The sequence below is a fragment of the Triplophysa rosa genome, linkage group LG4 (assembly GCF_024868665.1).
Source record: "Triplophysa rosa linkage group LG4, Trosa_1v2, whole genome shotgun sequence".
Taxonomy (NCBI): Eukaryota; Metazoa; Chordata; class Actinopteri; order Cypriniformes; family Nemacheilidae; genus Triplophysa; species Triplophysa rosa.
In genome coordinates, this window is record NC_079893.1 from 7,851,374 (window position 1) to 7,871,475 (window position 20,102).

The 20,102-nt window shown below is 35.8% G+C and overlaps 3 protein-coding genes across 4 annotated transcripts; 2 read left to right on the top strand and 1 right to left on the bottom strand.

Moving 5' to 3' along the window:
- Positions 1-218: 218 nt before the first annotated feature.
- On the bottom strand, positions 219-5,456 carry LOC130553117 (piggyBac transposable element-derived protein 4-like). Its single transcript, XM_057331866.1, has 4 exons — positions 4,709-5,456; positions 3,570-3,751; positions 1,435-2,655; positions 219-1,343 (listed from the first exon to the last, which is right to left on the bottom strand). The coding sequence occupies exons 1-4, from the start codon at positions 4,979-4,981 to the stop codon at positions 872-874; spliced, it is 2,148 nt and encodes a 715-aa protein (XP_057187849.1). The 5' UTR covers positions 4,982-5,456; the 3' UTR covers positions 219-871.
- Positions 5,457-13,405: 7,949 nt separating this feature from the next.
- On the top strand, positions 13,406-15,546 carry LOC130553599 (uncharacterized). Of its 2 annotated transcripts, XM_057332659.1 has the most exons (5): positions 13,406-13,470; positions 13,595-13,975; positions 14,069-14,221; positions 14,505-14,548; positions 14,646-15,546. In XM_057332659.1, the coding sequence occupies exons 1-5, from the start codon at positions 13,434-13,436 to the stop codon at positions 14,757-14,759; spliced, it is 729 nt and encodes a 242-aa protein (XP_057188642.1). In that variant the 5' UTR covers positions 13,406-13,433; the 3' UTR covers positions 14,760-15,546. The 2 variants fall into 2 exon arrangements, with proteins under 2 accessions (XP_057188642.1, XP_057188643.1); XM_057332660.1 differs by lacking the exon at positions 14,505-14,548.
- A 2,115-nt stretch (positions 15,547-17,661) lies between these two features.
- On the top strand, positions 17,662-19,803 carry LOC130553559 (uncharacterized). Its single transcript, XM_057332601.1, has 5 exons — positions 17,662-17,725; positions 17,824-18,210; positions 18,303-18,452; positions 18,655-18,704; positions 18,834-19,803. Exons 1-5 carry the CDS (start codon positions 17,689-17,691, stop codon positions 18,969-18,971), a joined length of 762 nt encoding a protein of 253 aa, XP_057188584.1. The 5' UTR covers positions 17,662-17,688; the 3' UTR covers positions 18,972-19,803.
- Positions 19,804-20,102: the final 299 nt, after the last annotated feature.

The following is a 20,102-nucleotide window of genomic DNA, read 5'->3' on the forward strand; positions in this document are numbered from 1 at the left end:
TCTGTATTCAAACATTGTTGGAAACATTTGGAAAATGTAAATAAAAAATATAACACTATGCTAGTGGTTTTTGGATATTTGAATGCAAAAATCTCACATATTGTAGCTTTAACTGTGCTATGAGCTCAATTTCTGATGCCGCCTTTTGTATTAATGTACAGTGGAAAAACAAGCTTAGTTTCTTCATCCAAATTCACAAACTGACAGTAGATACTGGATCAAATTAAGTATCTACCTAACAGTCATTTAATAAGGTCTTTCCATATATTATATTGCAGTGAAGTACAGTATGCACACATTCAAGATATACAACATACACCCTTTTTTCATTGTCATATGGCCCATATGTTTGTTCACCTATAGGCTAATTTCAAACTTAATGAGATGTACATGATCATTTTGAATGTCATGTTTAAAACTATTTTCCCCATTCATAATATCAATGCAGTGTCTGTTAATGTTTATCGTCTCTACTTATACTCATTTGCCTTTTATAACATCTTTTTGTCACTCTTGATACTTTCAGTAAAAGATGATGGCCTCAGAGCAGCACTAGATTCAGCACAATGGACAGCTCCTAGTTCTCAGCAGACAATGTGTCTATAAAAACATCGTTAGCCAACAAATTCGGTACTTGATTAATCGACTCACTATTTGCCTTGTAAACTATGTAACTTTCTTTAATTTACAGCTTTTACTGAAAAAGTACACAAACATGTGTATGTGTAGGCAAGAACAAAAGCACTTCCTTGGTCAAAACGAGATTAACAGATTTGTTCAAATAATTCTTTTGAACATAACATGTCACTGTGCATCCACAATAAACAGTAACTACTATTAACATTTTGATGTGCAATGCCAATGCCATCAATCATAAACCTTGCTTTTCATGCCAGTCATTATAACAGTCACGATGCGGCTGAAAGCACAACATCACATCACAAGTCACACACATGACTGTAGTTTCCTGTTGACACAGCTCGCACTTCCGTCCACCAGCACTGCTGTCCTGTTTGATGTGCTTTGGATTGTGGAATGAGGATGAGGCAGGTGAGGAAGGAGCCGAAGTAGCAGGTGTCCTTGTTGTGGAGTTGGCAGCAGAAGGACGAGCTGAGGGAACTGGGACTCCTGCAATAAGCTTTAAAATGAGCATTTCCAAGAACGCCCTACGCGTCAAAGCCCTTTTGTTCTTTGCCTTGGGTGTCATTTCCTGCAGGATGAATGCATTCTCAACGGCAATGTCCAAAGCATGATAAAAGACAGACTGATACCATTCTCTAGGCTTGTGCATACGTCTGAAATGTCCGGTAATGCAATTGGATGGGTCCACTGCCTCCATGTTCCTGTGTAGAAATATAAATATATAAAATCAACATATATTCAAGCACTATAAACATTTCTAAAATCATATACGACTGATATAATTCCACTAGCCTTTCGTAGTCCAACACCGGAGCGGGAATGGGGATATCCACAGAGGTCCATGTTCTGTCTCCTCTCTTCACCTTCCTCTTCACAGTGTCTCCCTCATAAGCTTTATGGAAGGTGGAGCACATCTGCACTTCCTGCTCATCTTTCCAGCGAACAAACAGCAGCTCTTTGTCCTTAATCCAACGCATTGTGCCTTGTGGGGCGTTCTTTGGTAAACCGTTCACTGTTGGTCTTGGAAATCCTTTCCTGTTCGCCCAAAAAGGACCACAGGCCCAGATGCTCTTGTGAAGAAGGTCCCTGAAAAGTGTGGGGCTGGTGTAAAATTGGTCTACGAACAGTTTATACCCAGTACCCAGCATATTTTCATCCACCAATGCCATAACCGACTCATAGCTTAGGCCCTGGCTCTGTGACGCACATGACTTTCCCTCATAAACAAAGAAGTCCCATGTGTAGTGACTGGTGCAGTCTGACAGTGCAAAGAGTTTATACCCATTATTTGTAGGTTTGTCCATTATGCATTTTCTGAGTCCCGTTCTAGCCTGTGATGTCACCATTCTTTCATCAATTGTGATGTTCTGAAAGGGATGATAATAAGTCTTGCAGGCTTCCCTGATGACTTGATACAGGGGCTGAATTTTACCCAGGCGTTCATACTCTGGTGTTCCCTTCTTCTTGCTGTTCTCCTCATCTTCTGTGATATCACTTATATGGAGAGCGTTGAAGATTGACAGAAATCTCTGGTAAGACATGATTCGGCCAGGAAACAGCAGACCGAAGTATTTTGAATCTCGCCAGTAATCCGCCAGCGAAGAGCACTTAAACAGTCCCATAAAAATGACCAGTGCTATAAATGAGTCTAACTCTTTCCGAGTAATCTTCTCCCACCGCTTTCCTGTTTTCTGACATTTGGTTCCAAAGACATTTGTGTTTGTGACTATTTCCTGCATTATGGGTTTTGAAAAGAACAGCTGGAAAAACTTCAGGGGATTGTTGCAGGAATTGGATATGAACTTCGGGCCAGGTTCTTGGACAGGTGTGAAGACAGGATGAGACGGTACATCATCTGACTCAACTCCACTATGCCACGTTTTGACTGAGACATCATCTTGACCATTCCTCCCAGCACCCCTTTCATGGGGAGCAGATGTGGAAGACAAGCGGGGTCGCTTTCTCTTACGTAAACTGGCCACGTTCTCTGGTGAATCAATCTCAGATGAAGGCCTACAGCATGACGAAAAAAAGAAAAGCAAGATTAGAAACTGTAAACAATCTTATTGACCATGTGTTGGTTGTAGCAGCGCAAATATTGCATTCTTCAACATTTGTTTTTGAAAGACATTTGTATCTTTTGCCTTTGACCAGCATATATTAACAAACATTTTCATACTTATTGCAATGTAACTAGTTAAACTCATGAATTAATATTTTTTATGACTACATAGACATTACCTGACTTATTTCCACCAAAATATCTTCAACTACAAAAAAGATTTTTTATTTTCCTGTTGGCCAGTGTCAAAATTATACAATCTCTTAGGGCTGTCACGATAAACCGACGATACATATCACATGATTTATGCACAGCTTTTGAGTGAAGTACGGGAAAATGCTGCTGCATCCGAAAGCCAGAGGGCACTCTCGTGCGTAAACTCCAAATACGCACTGCAGAAGAAGACCATAACATGTTCTAGAATCTAGGAAATGCCTATGGACATCTTTTTATCACTGTTACTCAAGCCTCATCAGGTATTTTTATGATAATAAAGTATATTTATAATGATCATGTTTGACGGGTGTTGCTTTTTCAAATGCACATTATAAGCAACTCAAACTCGCACTGCTTTTAGATCGAGCAGCATTTCCTACTGATCCCAGAGCCGTGCTTCACGGACAAGCTACGCATTAAAAAAATATCGACACATTGCATATCGCAGCCAGCTCGATTACAATAGGATTTAGTGGTATCACGATACATTATCGTGCAGCCCTCTCTAGTTATATAAATTAATATAATTATATATTATGTTTTCCATAACCATTGTAAAATGCTCCTCTTGCCTACTAAATCATGTAACTTGAATTTATTAACTACAGTTTATGTACATAATGTACAGAATATGTAAAAAAACCCTCACCAATCTTGAATGGGGTCAAGACCGCCAGTAAACATGAAGTCCAAACTGGAAGCCACGCTGTCTTGGTCACAAAAACCAAGTCCTTTACTGTTGTAGTCTGTAGCATCCCCCACGTCATTCTCTGTAGTTTGGTTTGTATCATCAAAATGTAGATCAACCACTGCAGGTGTATGTTGTACGTTCTGTTAATGTATAAAAATGCATGTCAGATCTTTTTGTTTCTGGATGTTAGCTTATGATGTTTTTACTATCATTTTCCATTAAAAACACTCAATAGTTCTATTAAATAGAGTGGAATTTAAACGTTTTAAGCAAAATTCTTTTTTTTTCATAAACATGTCCCAGACCAATCCAGACCAGTTGTCTCAAAGCCAAGTCTTTCTCTGAGGTCAAACATGAGTGTAAATAGCTGCAGCAACCTGCCACAAACATTAAAGGGATACTCCACCCAAAAATGAAAATTCTGTCATCAAGTTGTTTCCAACCTGCATACATTTATTTGTTTGGTTGAACGAAAGAAATATATTTGGAAGAATGTTAGCAACTGAGATTTCTGGGGCACCATTGACTACCATAGTGGAAAAAACAAATTATATATTTAAGAAAATATAAGAAAATATTTTGGAAGGTTTAGGAAAACAAACCGTTTAAAGGGATAGTTCATCCAAAAATGAAAATTCTGTCATCATTTACTCACGCTCATGTTATTTCATACCTGTATAAAGTACATTGTTCCGATGAACACAAAGAAAGATACTTTGAAGAATGTTAGTAATTTTCAGTTCCGGGAAATCATTGACTACCATAGTACGAAGAATTAAATGGAAGTCAGAGAGGTGACAGAGAACTCTTTATTTTCCGAAATTCTTCAAGATATCTCATTATATGTTCAACAACAGAACAAAAAAAATCAATATTTTTTCCTACTATTGTAGTGGATAATGTCCCAGAACTGAAAATTGCTAACATTCTTCCAAATATCTTTCTCTGTGTTCATCATTGGAACAAAGAATTTATACAGGCTTGAAACAACCTGAGTGTGAGTAAATGATGACAGATTTGTCATTTTTGGAAGAACTAGCCCTTTAATGGTAGTCAAAAAAAGAATTGAAAAGTAGTACAAATGAAACGTTACTCACAGTTTGCTTGATTCTAGTTGGGTCCCAAATAGTTGGCACGGCCCGATCTTTCAGCAAAAGTTTTTGTGCAAAGCCAGCATCGTATTGCGATTTGTTTTCAAAGCATCCGCTGGTGAAATGTGCTGAGCAAACACGCAAGTGAGCATTGATTTGAGTATGGCTCTTCTTAACAATAAACTGAATCCATTTCTCTCTGACGTCTGGGTCCTTCGGCAGCATATGCAAAGACGTTGTTCTTACACAGCCATAAACAGCGCAACGTCTGTACGACATCGCAATCTTGATTTTTAAGCAACTAAAGTTACTTCAGAACAACTAGAGTGGTTCCAACGATGAGATGATTTAAAGAAGACGTTTTAAAGAGATTTAAAGAGACGTTTTCCCACATCAAGGAGTAGCAAGCGTTTGAACCTCTTTAACAGTTAAACAAAATATTTAACCAAAAGTACTCACAAGTTGTTAACCAGAAACGTCACAATGTCCCTACAAAGTGTGAACTGCTCCGTCTGAGTAAAAACTTTTGAGAGTAACTGTTAAGTTAGCCAGTATTGTACGCTGCAAGGTTCCGTAAGCTGTTCTTTCTAAAATGTTCCGGATACAGAGAAATCTTGCGGTTATGATGTAAAGTGTTAATATATATTTGACCACTGTTTTCTAAGTTTCTCTACCTTCGAAAGACTAAAAAGGGTGTTTATAATCGGGTATAAAAGCAGCAACGTCTGCAGCAGCAAATAGTTCTTCTTTTCTTCTTTTGCTTTTAGCAAACAAGCGTACAGGTTTATTACCGCCACCTGCCGGACTGGAGGGTGCGTACACAAGTTTTGTATTCCCATCTTTAGAACAACAAACAATTCGAGTTATAATGTATTAAAACTATTAGTCTATTAGAACACAATTTTAAACAAGTATAAAATATATTTTAAAACGGTCTTGTCCTTCTGAAACCTCATATCTCCACATTTCGTAATATATATATATATTTTGACATAATTCATTATTATTAGTCACCATTTATGTTTGTCACTATAGGTTTTGCAAATATCTAACCAATATGAAGAGTGTTTTTTCCATTTTCTGAAAAACGAATTTGGACAAACAAGGTTTCAGAAGGACAGTGACAAGATAAACTTCAAAGACATAATAAAGTTTGTAGCATTCTTTTGAAGGTGTAGCTTGCTTTCCAAATCGAAGCTACAATGCAATTTGCTAGTTGTGTTTGAAGTAATATAATATTAATTAATTATGTAAAATTATTTCTCAATTCCTCATTAAGTTATGAAGGTGTATAACATATGGCCTAATGCAATCCTTTTTATATTGATCTTTAATGAAGGACATTAAAGTAAATGAGTCTGAAACAATTCTGCATTAATCAAGTTAAATAGGCCATTGCAGTTGTTTTTTAAGTGACACCCTGGTTTAAAAAAGTAATATTAACGCTCAGTAAATTATTTCAAAGGATGTCCTTATCCTTATGTCATCCCTTTTGACTCTTATTTCATCTTTCTTGCTTTTTACAGTACGACTTAGCTACAGTATGTCTGTACTGAAAACGATACAAAGCAATGAATTCAAGCTTTAGGTCACAGCTGTCCTTGGTCTGTCCTGCTTGTAAACTTTGTTGCTTCTCTGACTTCATCATAATTCATAATTTTAGTTTACCTATAGTATTCAAAAACAATTCTGGTATTGTACTGGTTTCCAATAGGCAGTGGTTTGGCTCTCAAGACCACATCTGTGTATGTACTATCATGAAGTCAACCTCTCACAACCAAACCATATATCTCCAGCCACTTATGTTAATACTGTCCACTGACGTAAACCAATCAGACGAGAGACAACATCTGCATTAAAACTCTCAGCAGTGTTGAACCTTCATCACATGTCAGAATGGAGCAATTGAGATTTACTTTGACCATTATTATCTGTAAGGAAAAAATATAACTATTAATAATAATTGCCTTCCTTTAATGTATTTTAAACAAGTCATTGGACTTTTCCTATTTCTTCCATTCCTTTATTTTTCATAATCTATTATAATAAATGTTTAAGGGTTTTGTTGTTGTTGTTTGTTTAGATGTTTTTCTGTTCAGTCAGAAAAGAATCAATGGATCAGAAATTGAGATGAAGGTCAGACCAGGAGACAACATCACTCTCTACTGTGACTGTCCATTAACTTGTGGTTTCAACAACGTATGGATAAGAAAAAGTTCTTATGAGCACGGACCTCCTCTCATAATAGATTACAGGATAGTGGACCAAGAAAGCTTTCAACGTTTTAGATTTATTGATAACCCCACCAATAATTCTGTTGATCTACTTATTACTAACATTTCAGTCTCTGATCTGGGACTGTACTACTGTGCTGAATATGAGAGAAAGTTGCAACAAGATGAAAATGGCTTCATATATCCATCTGATGTGTATTATTATGGAAACCTAACAACACGTCTCTCCCTCGCTGGTAAGAAAAAACACCTGATTGTTCAATTAATTACAATTGCAAACTCCATGCAAAAACCCTTTGATCATTTGTGGGACTTTTCATACAAGTGTTCACTATTTATTCATGTTACTTCATTGTGCTTTAAATATTAACAGTATTGTTTGATTTAAAAAAAGTATTGAAATGAACATGTACTGAGATTAATAAATGCAAATTGAATCTTATTGTGTTCCCAAGAAACAATATGAACAGTACTAATAAACAAATACATATAATTTAAGCTTTTTTTAAAGCATTTATTGATATGTTGTGTGTTTGTTTAGAGCAAGTGTGCCATTGTTCTGAGCACACACGCACTATCTCCCCACCTCCTGCATCAATCTGTGAGACTTGCAACATGCGGTTGTTCAGTGTGTGTTCAGTGTGTGCTATCATCTTCTCACTCCTCACTGCTGTTTGCTTGTATCTCCTCTGTCATGCTCGAACAGCAGGTATTTAGTTGGTCAACCAAGTTTCTTTAATGAAATTTGGAAAGTTGCTATCATGTGTTTTTATCAAGTGATTTCTATGACTTTGAATATTGCTAAAAACTATGAAAAAAATCTTACGTACAGTTTTATGTATTAAAACTCTTAATACAATAAGAGTGCTTAAAAGGTTATTCACAGCGATGCCATAAAGAATAACTTTTGGTTTCACAAAGAACCATTCAGTCAAAGGTTCTTTAAAGAATGATCTCTTTGTTACTTTTTTATAATATGAAGAACCTTTGCGCCACATAGAATCTTTTGTGAAACAGAAAGGTTCTTCAGATGTTAAATGTTCTTTATGGAACCAAAAGGTTCTTCTATGGCATTGAAGAACCTTTTGAAGCACTTTTTTAAGAGTGTATTGGCCAAAATGTGAATATTTGCTTTTAACCCCATTAAATTAAGACCATAATGGACAAAACACTAACCTTTTAAGGTTCACTGTCAGTAAATATGGTCAAAAAACGTACCCAAGTTGTTACTGGAGTGGGACCTTTTTAAAAAGTACACCTTTGCACCCAAAGAATGCATATTACATTCTTAAAAATGGAGGTGCTTTACGATGCCATAGAGGAATTCTATTTTCTTTTTTGTCTAAATGGTTCCATAAAGAACCTTTAACATCCGAAGAACCTTTCTGTTTCACAAAGAGACAAAGGTTCTTCAGATTATAAGAAGGTAAGAAAGAGATGGTTCTTTAAAGAACCTTTGACTGAAAAGTTCTTTGTGGAACCAAAATGGTTCATCTATGGCATCGCTCTGAAGAACCTTTTAAGCACCTTTATTTTTAAGGGTACCTCAAAGGTACACGTGTCTGTTATTAAATGGTACATATTAGGACCTTTTCAAAGGATACTGTCCCATGCATGCATTGACTAAAATTGTATCTGTTGATAATATTTACTGATCCTTTTTTGTGTAATATTTTATAGCCATTTTCCTGGGCCTTGACTTACAGGGATACGTCACCCAAAAATGAAAATTCTGTCATCATTTACTCACCTTCGAGTTGTTCCAAATCTGTATAAATTTAGTTGTTCTGATGAACACAGAGAAAGATATTTGGAAGAATGCTTATAACCAGACAGATTTTGTCCCCATTGACTAACATAATAGGAAAAATTATAATGGTAGTCAAAAGTGTCCCAGAACTCTTTGCTGTCCTACATTCTTCAAAATGTCTTCTTTTGTGTTCAACAGAACAACAAAAAAAAGATAAAGTAATTTTTACTAATCTGTCTTGTTATAAGAATTCTACCAAATATCTTTCTCTGTGTTCATCAGAACAAAGAAATGTATCTAGATTTGGAACAACTCGAAGGTGAGTAAATGATGACAGAATTTTCATTTTTGGGTGAAGTATCCCTTTAATAAGCTTTGCACATGTTGTTTTTTTCCAAGCCTCCTTAAACTTGTTCCATTGCTGATCTTTAGTTTACACGCCAAACACAACTTTTCAACATGAATAATTTTTTTATCTTTAATAATGTCAAGTATACTGTATGTATAAAAATGAAAGACATGCATTTTCTAAATGTGGACATCAGTTTTGGTCTGGACTTAAGAAGTAGATTGCATACTGTTTTAGTATGTTTACATTTGTTTCTTTGGATCAAAGTTACTCTATTTCATTTTCCTACTCAGTTTTCCTACTTTATGGTTTTAGGTTCAAAGAGCGAAGAGATGCTTACAGTACACGTTTTGAAGGTAACTCATTAAATCAACCGTAAATATTTACCTTATCAAAGATGTCAGTTTAGTTTTACTTTAACGTATCATTCATTTCAGGTGGATCAGACAGAGACACATCAGTGCGAGATGAGTAAAAGTGGAAAGCTCTGTCTCCACTCTGAAGTCACTTATAGACTATTACCATCTGCTCATCCCTATGACATGTCCCTGTGACTCTCATTATTTGTAAACCCAGCTTTTCCAGTAGAAGTTGATTACAGCATTCTTTTTGTAATTATCTAAGTTAGAAACTTTCTTAGGCAAACATTAAAGGCGGTGTGTCCGATTTCCGAATTACGCTTGTTTAGACAAAGTCAGGCCGAGTACCAAAACGACCTTGTAGCCAATCAGCAGTTAAGCCCAATTTATGGTTCTGCGTAGGACCTACGCCGTAACCTACGGCGTAGCCTACGCAGAGCCGCGTACCCTGTGCGTACCCTACGCTGTAGCCTGACGCGCACCTCTCCAAAAATGTAACAACGCGTCAACTCAACGCGGACCCTACGCGGACCGCAAGCGCTGTGATTGGTCGGTTTGGCAGCATCGTACTTCCTTCTACGCATTTCTGGCGTCTTCTTCTCTGGCGTCTTCTTCCGGCAAGTTCAGAGTCCACAAAAGAACAACATGGCGAGCATCGACATCTCTGGTTTCTAGCTTTTTGTTTAAGTAATTTAATTAAAAGTAACTGTTTTTCTACTTCGATCAGCTCCAACTCCATTAAGATGCGATCAGCTTCCATTGTCGCTTGCAAACACTACCATACACACAAAACATCGGCGAAGAAGAGCAAATCCGTGAAAACACGAAGAGCCAACTAGCGTTTCGGCGGTGTAATTGCAGTACGATGCATACTCTCAACGCAGAACCATAAATGTTCACGACGGCATTGTCTACATACGTAGGCTCCGCCGTAGGTTACGGCGTAGGTCATACGCACGACTATAAATTAAGCTTTAGGTGTACAGTGCACAGGATGGACATTGGTCGAGCCGAGCACTGACGAAAGCGAAAGATGGGGGTAGGGGTGTGTCTGTTTTGGTGATTTGTACATCAACAACGGCTAAGAGAAATCGGACACCCCATCTTTAACAACAAAATTGTAAATCACATTAAAATTATTGCTAAACAACACGTAAAAGAAAATTGAAAAAGCCTCAGTGTTTACAGTATTGTTATGAAATATTAATTGGAATGAGTACGGATATGTACATATCTGTGTACGGTACGTACTGCATTATTAAAAAAAACTTAATGTTTTTTTGTAAACTTTTTTCCAAAAATGTTTCAACAAAATATCTTTTTTAGATTTTTCAGATCTGAGACCATGTGGTTAAATAATTGTTATGCACTTTACCTTTAGTTTTATCCAAAGTAAAATATGCAGGCACTGCACATATTTAATCTGCAAACAACAATGGATATCACAGACAGTTTTTGAATTAGTTATGTTTAAATCAGGGCAACAGGATGCTAATTTAGGTTTCCTGTATGTTTGCTTTCCAGACTGTCCTCCCCAAAAACAGACCCACAGACAGACTTGCTTTCACTTTGACTCTCTCAGTCTTTTTGTTTTTGGGGTCAGCAGTCAGTACCAACCACAAACATTTTCACTGGACTTTTGAATAGCAATGCGTAAGTGTGTGTGTGTGTGTGCGCGCTTGTATTATTTGCTCAATCAACTGTAAGCATAACGTTTCCCAAGACTGCAAATAGAAATATGTGTGTGTTTACAGAAAAGTGTGGAGTGTAGAGACATGTCAGGGTTGAAAAGAGTCAACATGTTAAAACAGTCTGTACATTATCCTTTAGGTACATAAAGAGACTGAATAACAAGAAATAATTTAGCACCATGGGCATTGAACAGCAGTGTGAATTTGCCTTTATTTTAATCTGTGTTTTTTAACACCTATTAACACGAAGTTACTGATTAAATTTGAAGCTGTATCTTTATTCATGTGAAATTTAACACACACAGCAGGAAGTAATGAACAAAGCCAGTGACCGTTGTTGGTTTTGTACACTACCATTCACAGTTAAGGTGAGTTTTTTTCTAAATGACAGTTTGACCAGACGTCTGTTCTTTGCAAATGTATCTTTTGTCCCTATTTGTCTCATAAGCATAATTTAGTAAATGATAAAAACTGATGATTACATCATGTGCATTATTTAAGTTTTTTTTATGCATGATCCTTATTGCACACAGTTTCAGCTCCTGTTCATTCATTTGTCTCTTATGTTTTCTTTTCAATTTCTTTTATCATTACAGCTACTGTTTTTCTGTTATATTGATTATAGTCGCACGAAGTGTCTCACTTAGTTTTCAGTCAAGCTCCACCTATTTTGCTCTGCTGTGAGCACCACTTGCAGAATTAAACCATACAGCGGTAGAAGTACACCTGAAAGTCAAGAGGGCCATGAGTGTGTTGAATCTTGTCAGTGCTATGAACAAAATAAAATCTTTGATTGACAATAAAAGGAGGAGTAGATTGAATGTGGGTATATTTATATGGCTGTATGAAGATGCTGTGGAAATTGTGTAATGGATTTGTGTAAGTATCATAAAATACAGCAGTGTCTCTTTGCAGTGCCACAGGATGTTAGTGGTTTTTATGCGTAAATTCTCATTCTACTTACGAGCCTCTGGCCTTCTCTTTGTTTTTCTCTTAACCACAAATGTTTCCATTGTTTTTTTTTACTGTCCTTGTGTATGGTTGTACATACTGTACAATTGAGTTTGACATGAGATTTGATTAATCTGTAAAAGTGTTTTGCTTCTGCAGCTCTCTCCAGTGATCCATGTGAAACGTTGTGGTTAATCTCAAGGTTTCATCTTTACACTCATCTTTGTTTGCCACTCTTGCTTATAAACTGGTGTGTCAAAACTACTTGCTAAATAAATGGAACTTAACTAAAACAACAGTGACCAGGGATTCTAGTTTGGCTAATAGGTCAAGTATACTGTATATCATGGGTCTGAGAAACAAATGAGACATGTTGAAGCAGGAAACCACAACCTTGAAGATGATGTACATGCACTAGTAAGTGTTTGTGCTAGTGCTTGCTATAGCATGCATAAATAGAATGGAACAGTTTGTGGTGAGATGAAGTAGGTTTGCAACCACTTTGTTTTGACCCAGAACAATACAGTTCTCATATACTTCCTTAGACAAACAAGCACACAATCTCCATTATTACACAACTTTTGACTCTCATCTCCATTTTCACAAATTGGAACTATTTTTAAACTGATAAAAAATACTGTATCTTTTATATTTGTATGTACTGCACCACAACAAACAATGAATATTATGCAGTACACGTCTAATTTTACAGTTTAATATGATTCAGTGTTGTACACGGTCTATCCAAAAATTCTTAGTAAACTAATATACTGTAAGACCCAATTTTTTGGTATGCTTTCAAATGGCATGGAGTGGCATGATTGATATGAACAATAACCGACAATGAAATATACAGTATATATATATATATATATANCTAAATATTTCCTAAATATATATATATATATATATATATATATGTATATGTATATACACACGCCTATGTATATATACTGTATATATATAAAACATACTGAACAAGAAACACCACCAAGAACTCACTTACAACAGGAAGTGATATTAACCTATACACAATGCAAACTACATGTTCAAAATAAAAGACATCACACTAAATCAAAACACAGACACCTTGACCTATGGTGGCTCGGGGCATGGGTCAAGCTCTGGAGGTTCAGGGCCTGGTGCAAGCTTACAAGGAACGAATCTTGTATAGTACAGGCTGTCCGAACATATATAAGAGAAATATATATAATACATGTAATAAAATATAATATAAAAACAGTGACCAAATTAAATAAAAGAAGAAAATCCCAACACTTAAGTGTATCAGATTTTAACAGAAACACCTCCCAACACAGTAACCCAATCAGATAACAGTTGATGTCCTCATTGAAGCTCCGCAGACTTATCGGCTATACTTACAATCAGTTACAGAGATGGAGCGAGTAAGACGTACCCTTATCACACTCGTGTGTAAGTCCTTTTGAATTATCATTATTTTGTGTACAGTGCTATGGGAGTTGGATTACATAAAAAATATGCATTTCTGAATATCTAAATAAAATGATCCATTGACTGTTGAAACACTTGTATGCAGGTTTTTTGTTATGTGGTCATCGGAAAACATTTGGGACAGAAGTGAAGATCAAACTGAAACCAGGAGACAATGTCACTGTCTTCGGTGATTGTGTCGTACCAGTGGGTTCACACATCTTTTGGATTAGAAACAACTCATATGGGAATCAATCTATTTCATTGTTTGCCGAAGATTTGTTTCAGGGAACATTTCCACGTTTTCACTTTGTGGCAAACAGCTCCAGTAACTCATTCGATCTACATATTAAGAATGCTAGTGTATATGATGAAGGACTGTATTACTGTGCAAAAGTAGAAAGAAAAATTACAGATGTAAATGACAAGGTAAACATCAAGCTGGAGTACCAGTATGGAAACAGGAGAACCCATCTGTCTCTCTTGGGTATGAAAGTATTTAACTTTCAATCAATTATTAAGCTAATTAATAAAGTAAACAACTTAACAAATAATATAATTTATGCTTTCTTTTATTTAGAACCAGTGCCTTCTGAGTCCACCCATCCTGAAGTTTCTGAATTACGCTGTAATTGTTGGATGCTGTTGTTGAGTGTGTGTTCAGTGTGTGTTCTCCTCTCTTCACTCCTCTCCGCTGCTTGTGTTTACTGCCTCTGTCGAACTCAAACTACAGGTACTCATTCACTGTTATTCACCTTCCTTGATAACAACGTTACAAGCATTTAATTGTGGGGGAAAATATAATTCTAAATAAAAGGATGAATAATGAATGAGCAAGTGTACTAGTAATGCATTCAAAGACGTAATAATACAGTACTTGTGTTTAAAGAGATTCCAAAAACTGCTGTAATTTAAAGTAAAGCGTAAACGTACAAAGCAAAAGTTTTTTTTTGAAGAAATAAATAAAGTAAATATGAAATATGAAGTAAATCAAACTTTGTCCTTGTGTTTTTTAGGTCTAGAGTTATTTTCAGAGATAGACAAAGCAAATATTTCTAAGGTATCAATTTGGTTATATTTTGTCAGCATACCTGCAATACTTGAATGTCTAAGATGATAGTTTAGGTTGCATTAAATATCTCAGTTTTTAATTTTAGGTGGATCCGACAGAGAGACATCAGTGTGAGATGAGTAAAACTGGAAAGTTCTGCCTCCATTCTGAAGTCACATATAGACTATTACCATCTGCACATCTGTATCAGAAGATGTGACTCTCCCTGTCATGGCTCTGCTTCCTTAGTCATGTTTTTCTTGGTCCTGTAGCAGAGCCATGACAAAGTCTTTGGTTATGTGTGGAGAGAAACATATTATTGTCCGTTTGACAATAATATACGTTCTCTCCAGTGTCTTGTCATTCACCCCATTCCTCTCGTTTCCTCGTTATCTTTCCCTGAGTGTTTAATGTCCCACACCTGCCCCATGTCGTTATCCCTCGATAGTCTTCCCTATTTAAACCCTCATGTTTCTTTGTCCTGTGTTCGGTCATTGTGTTTGGTTTCATGTCGTGCTTACCGTCGTCTCATGTTTGTGGTCCTGTTATGGATTCCCCTGTCTCAGTCAAGTAAGTGTTCAGTTTAGTTTATGTCTAGTGTTGTTTATCTCAGTTTAGTGTTAGTTAGTCTACGTTCTGTTATTATCCTGTTGTGTTATTATACCCCATCGTGGGTCTTTGTTTTGTGGTTATTTTCTGTTAAATAAAGTCTTTTGTTAACCCCTTCATCCCCGCTGCCTGCAATTGGGTTCTTACCTGCATATCGTGACACTCCCTGCTTAGCTTATGCAAATTAAGTGGTAAACTGAGTGTACACCTTTATGATATTTGGTAAATCACAAAAATTCGGATGGGGTGAAATTCGGTATAGGAGTCTTTATCCTCTTAATTCAATGCTATTCTGTATTGTTATTCTTCAGCATTATTACACATTTTAATATGACCCATATAAATGTATCATTATGAAAAGAACCCAAATGTCAGCTAACAGCTTACAAGACTGTATCTTTTAACACGTTTTACGTGTACACACATTTCTTAAAGTTTTCACAGAACAGTTTTAATTTAATTTTTTTAGGTTTTGTTCTTTTGTGCTGTAAACACCAAAGAAACTTTGTAAGTGGAGGTAAACAAATGCTTTTTTCTTGTCTGTACATTTTTATTTGATGAATAAAAAAACACATTAAGTTTTATTTATTATTAAGAAACCAAATTGCATTTCATTTTATCTTTACTTGAAATTATGCCTGCATTTCTTTAGATACAGTTATAATGTGAGAAGTAATTTTAGAGAAAATTCATAGTACGTTTAGTGAGAATTTAATCTTTATCTATTTATGTATTTATTTTAGGATGTTTACACAACATCTTAAAAGTAAGTTGGGTTGTCGACTGAGTACACATGACAGGATCGATGTAATGCAGTGCAGTCTGTTTTCTTGTTCTTGTTTTTTTAGTATTTTTTTCATTTGCCTAGAAAAGATATTGAAGAGCTGAGTCATAAACAGTTACCAACTGAAATCAAGTAGGTTTGGTGAAATTAAGCAAGTTTTACAAACCACTGCTGAGAAACACTGGCGTAGAAGATCAGTAGCAATTCAGCACATTGGACAGCTCCAAATACAAACAGACACTTGTAGTGTGTATATAGTTTTCTGACAGATATACACGGGTAAAATTTAAGGCCAGGCAAGTACTTTAATAATTTCCTATCAAATTTGACTATAAGAGAAATAGGTAATGGAAATTTAGCACTACACTCTTACAACTAAAGGTGCTATAAAGGGTTCTTCACAGCATTTAAAAATAAAGGTTTCTATTTTTTTGTTGGGCTGTATGGTTTCATAGAGAACATTGAAAATCTACAGAATTTTCTGTTGAATGAAACTTTGTTATCTTCAATTTACTGGTTTCCTTTGATGAAATATTTAGGTAATGTAGCAGGACTCTCCAGTGACGAGCATAATTCGCGGTTTTATTATTTATATTTCAATACATGCTATTTTCAGTAAATTATAATTGACACACTAGGTTAAACCTTTAATTCACAAAATGATCAACCTACGACAACAGTTTAAAGTAGGGTTATCAGTGCTGAATAGTGTTTGCTGATGTTTTGCCCATGAAGTTTTGACCAATGGGGGGGCAGCTTTAAACTTTTCAAAAGCAGATGCTGATTTTAGGAGACACACATACACGAACGCACGCAAACACGCACACCCCCACACACACACAAGTCTCATATAATGTCCCCAGAGCTTGTTATCAAGAATCATTGAATTAACCTCACCAATTGTCTTAAAACATGAAATGTGTTTAACATATTGTGTGATAATGGTTGGACATGGTGTATTGGTATGTACAATGTCAAAATATACATAAAAGATACTGTATACACAAATATACATAATACACATTTATAAAATAGCATGGCTATCATCATAGTTCATCATAGTTTAACATCATTCTCAGGAAAGACTGTGTGTCATGTGCACATGACATTCTGAATGAAGCAGAAGTAAATTATGGTTTATGTGACGTTTTACACTGAAGAAAATGTTCTACTTCAATTATGTCTACTAATTTTGCTAGTATTTATATAATTCTATAATTTCCCATATAATTATAAATGAAATATTCCAAGAATTTTCTTTAAAACGGCCTGCTTAATTCTAATTATATTACTATACATATTTTATTAACTGTATATACAATACATATTACGGTAAATAACATGACATTTGTCACAAAATTTGATGTTTTCAAAGTGACCCCAAACACATAAAGCCACAAAGGCTAATGGAAACCTATGATCAACTTAGAGATGTGACGTAAGGATTTGATGACATGAACAAATGTCGTAAATGTGAAGAGCTTTGTAAGTGGTCTAGATGAAAGACTTGTGGGTTTCCTTTAAACACAATTCTCTGCATGTTGAAATCAAACATAAAGTGATGGTAAACACGTCAGTAGTAAACAAAAATTGTGAACCAATAAGAAGCACAAAACAGCCAAATCTAAGTGAAAGGTTAAATCTAGTGATTGGTTGATATACCTCGCACTCTTCAAATGTTCAACTGGTGTGAACCAATCAGATGAAAGCTGATGTCTGCATCATCAGAGTCAGTTATTCAGACTTACTCGCTGAGATGGAGAGATCAACAGTTACTGTCACGGCACTTTTACGTAAGAATATACATCTATATTATTTACATCTATTAATTATTTATCATTTCAGTCATTTTTAACAATAATTTTTATTTATTGATGTGGTAATCTTGCAGATGTTTTGCTGCTCAGTCAGACAAAAATCTACGGAGCAGAAATCGAGATGAAGGTCAGACCAGGAGACAACATCACTCTCTACTGTGACCGTCCTTTAACTCGTGGTTTCACCATTGTATGGATAAGAAACTGCTCTCATGAACATCAACCCCCTCTTGTATTAGATCACAAGATAATGTATGAAGAAGACTCCCCACATTTCAGCTTTCGTCAAAACCCCAACATTGATTCTTTAGATCTACACATTAATAACATTACAGCTTCTGATCTGGGACTGTACTACTGTGCTGAGATCATAAGAAAGGTAAATGAAGATAAAAATAGCAGTACGTACACATCGGCCATTTACTATTATGGAAAACAAACAACACGACTCTCCTTCGCTGGTAAGAAAATACTTTTGACAGTTGTTTTTAATAACCATAATCTACAATAATACAATAATAATAACTCAAAACATCACTTTTTTTTGAGTCAGGAACTGCCAGTTCTGAACCCTCCAGCACCGTCTCACCCCCTCCTGTATCAGACTGTTTTCTCTGCTGGATGCTGCTCTTCAGTGTTTGTCCTGTGTGTGTTCTCTTTTGCCTCATTTGTGTGTACTGCCTCTGTCAGAAGAAAACTACAGGTATTCATGCTATCCATACTGTTTCTTTTTTTCCTTGCATATTTCTTTTACCTGGATATCTAGTTTAAATGCTTTTGTTAAGATCAGACCTTGCATCCGCAGAGGTTGCACACAAAAATGCCAGTCATGCAACTTAGATCTGCATAAACCATTTAAAACATATTTATAGAAGTGGTGTTTCCTTTTTAAAAACTTATTTCAGATCGTGGAACCGATGACAAAGACAAGATAAGAAGTAGAGCTACTCCTGAGGTATGAACAACACAAACACACTCATGTTTAGTTGCTACAAAGAATATCTGTTATTCTGTCTTATTGCATAACCAAAATACTTAATTCAGAAAATAATATTAATAATATTAATAATAATTTTCATCTTAGGGTGATGATGATGAGGTGTGTTATGCATCCTTGGATGTAACAACCAGAAGACCCAAGCGAATCAAGAAGAAGCAACCGCAGAATTCTGACTTTAGTACTTATGCTCAGGTTAGAACAGACACTGTGCAAAATTTCTGATGAGGATTGTGTAACCTGACATTTAGAAAAGAAGCAGCTGTCATTTATTCAATCTTTTGACCGAATCAATGAAGGTCACGACAAAAATTTACCTGCAGTGATTTTGCAATCGAAAGGATGTACAACTCAAAAACAATTTACATGTCCATAGTAGTTTTCATAGATTGGTCAGTGTTAGATCATACACTTTTTAAATGACATTAAGTAAACTTAAAGTATTTCTCTGTAGAACCTTCAAATGTGTTTTGTTTTCTTGGGAAAGGGGTCTTTCATTTTCAGTAATTTACATTCTTTAACCACAAATGTTTCCACGTAAGATCAACACAGACAGAAAAAGGCAGGATGTTGTGTGTGTGGGTGTAAATGCTCGCTTATGGGGTCAGTTTGTGGTGGAGTTGATTTAAATGCATGCTGTGTCTTCAGCTTTCATTCTCTGATGGTTGAAAAACACAGTATCATTACGGTATTTATTCAAATAAGACTGAGACTGAATGTGTCTATTGTTTGTTGGACAAAACATTGGTATACTAGTAGAGGTATTGCAGGTTTAATCCCATTTTAAGTTCAAACAGGGAACACTCAAAGTTCCTGCACAGGGAACAGTCTAGCACTACTCCTAAACCCTGTATGCGAAACCACCCCAACAGGTTTATTACCACTTTAGGTGAAAACTCCAGATTACTCCACAAAGCCTCTACAGCTTCCTAATGTATTTGCAAAGAAACCCACTTACTGTAAACGGGTGATTTGATTGTAATCATCTTATCTTTACTTTACATTTAACATTTACTTTTTCACTAATTAGTCTTTGTGCATTTTGCATGTCAAAGTCACAGAGCAAATAAAAACGTGATGAAGAAACATGATCCGATGACCCAATTGATTTCATCCCCCCATGCGCAGTGAAACAAACTCTAGAATTGAGTGTCAAAGAGGAACCAGTAGTTAAAAACATCATAATTTGTGGTGGTTAACCCTTTTGCACAGAGACCCAGATGAATCATTCAGGGTTACACAGGGTCGTTTTGAGGATTTAAAAACATCAGGGGCTATGGGGGGAATATACTTCATGTAACATTTTAAACTATAGATATTTAAATACAAGTGAAGCAAGTCATATGGATTGTTTTA

What these genes read in the sequence shown, in the direction of transcription:
- LOC130553117 (XM_057331866.1), bottom strand. Translation starts at nt 4,981, where the DNA reads ATGTCGTACAGACGTTGCGCTGTTTATGGCTGTGTAAGAACAACGTCT. An exon ending in CAACTAGAATCAAGCAAACT is followed by an intron (nt 3,752 to 4,708) that starts GTGAGTAACGTT and finishes ATACATTAACAG; the next exon opens with AACGTACAACATACACCTGC. An exon ending in CCGGTGTTGGACTACGAAAG is followed by an intron (nt 1,344 to 1,434) that starts GCTAGTGGAATT and finishes ATTTCTACACAG; the next exon opens with GAACATGGAGGCAGTGGACC.
- LOC130553599 (XM_057332659.1), top strand. Translation starts at nt 13,434, where the DNA reads ATGGAGCGAGTAAGACGTACCCTTATCACACTCGTGT. An exon ending in AACCCATCTGTCTCTCTTGG is followed by an intron (nt 13,976 to 14,068) that starts GTATGAAAGTAT and finishes TCTTTTATTTAG; the next exon opens with AACCAGTGCCTTCTGAGTCC. An exon ending in ACAAAGCAAATATTTCTAAG is followed by an intron (nt 14,549 to 14,645) that starts GTATCAATTTGG and finishes TTTTAATTTTAG; the next exon opens with GTGGATCCGACAGAGAGACA.
- LOC130553559 (XM_057332601.1), top strand. Translation starts at nt 17,689, where the DNA reads ATGGAGAGATCAACAGTTACTGTCACGGCACTTTTAC. An exon ending in TACTGTCACGGCACTTTTAC is followed by an intron (nt 17,726 to 17,823) that starts GTAAGAATATAC and finishes GTAATCTTGCAG; the next exon opens with ATGTTTTGCTGCTCAGTCAG. An exon ending in AACACGACTCTCCTTCGCTG is followed by an intron (nt 18,211 to 18,302) that starts GTAAGAAAATAC and finishes TTTTTGAGTCAG; the next exon opens with GAACTGCCAGTTCTGAACCC.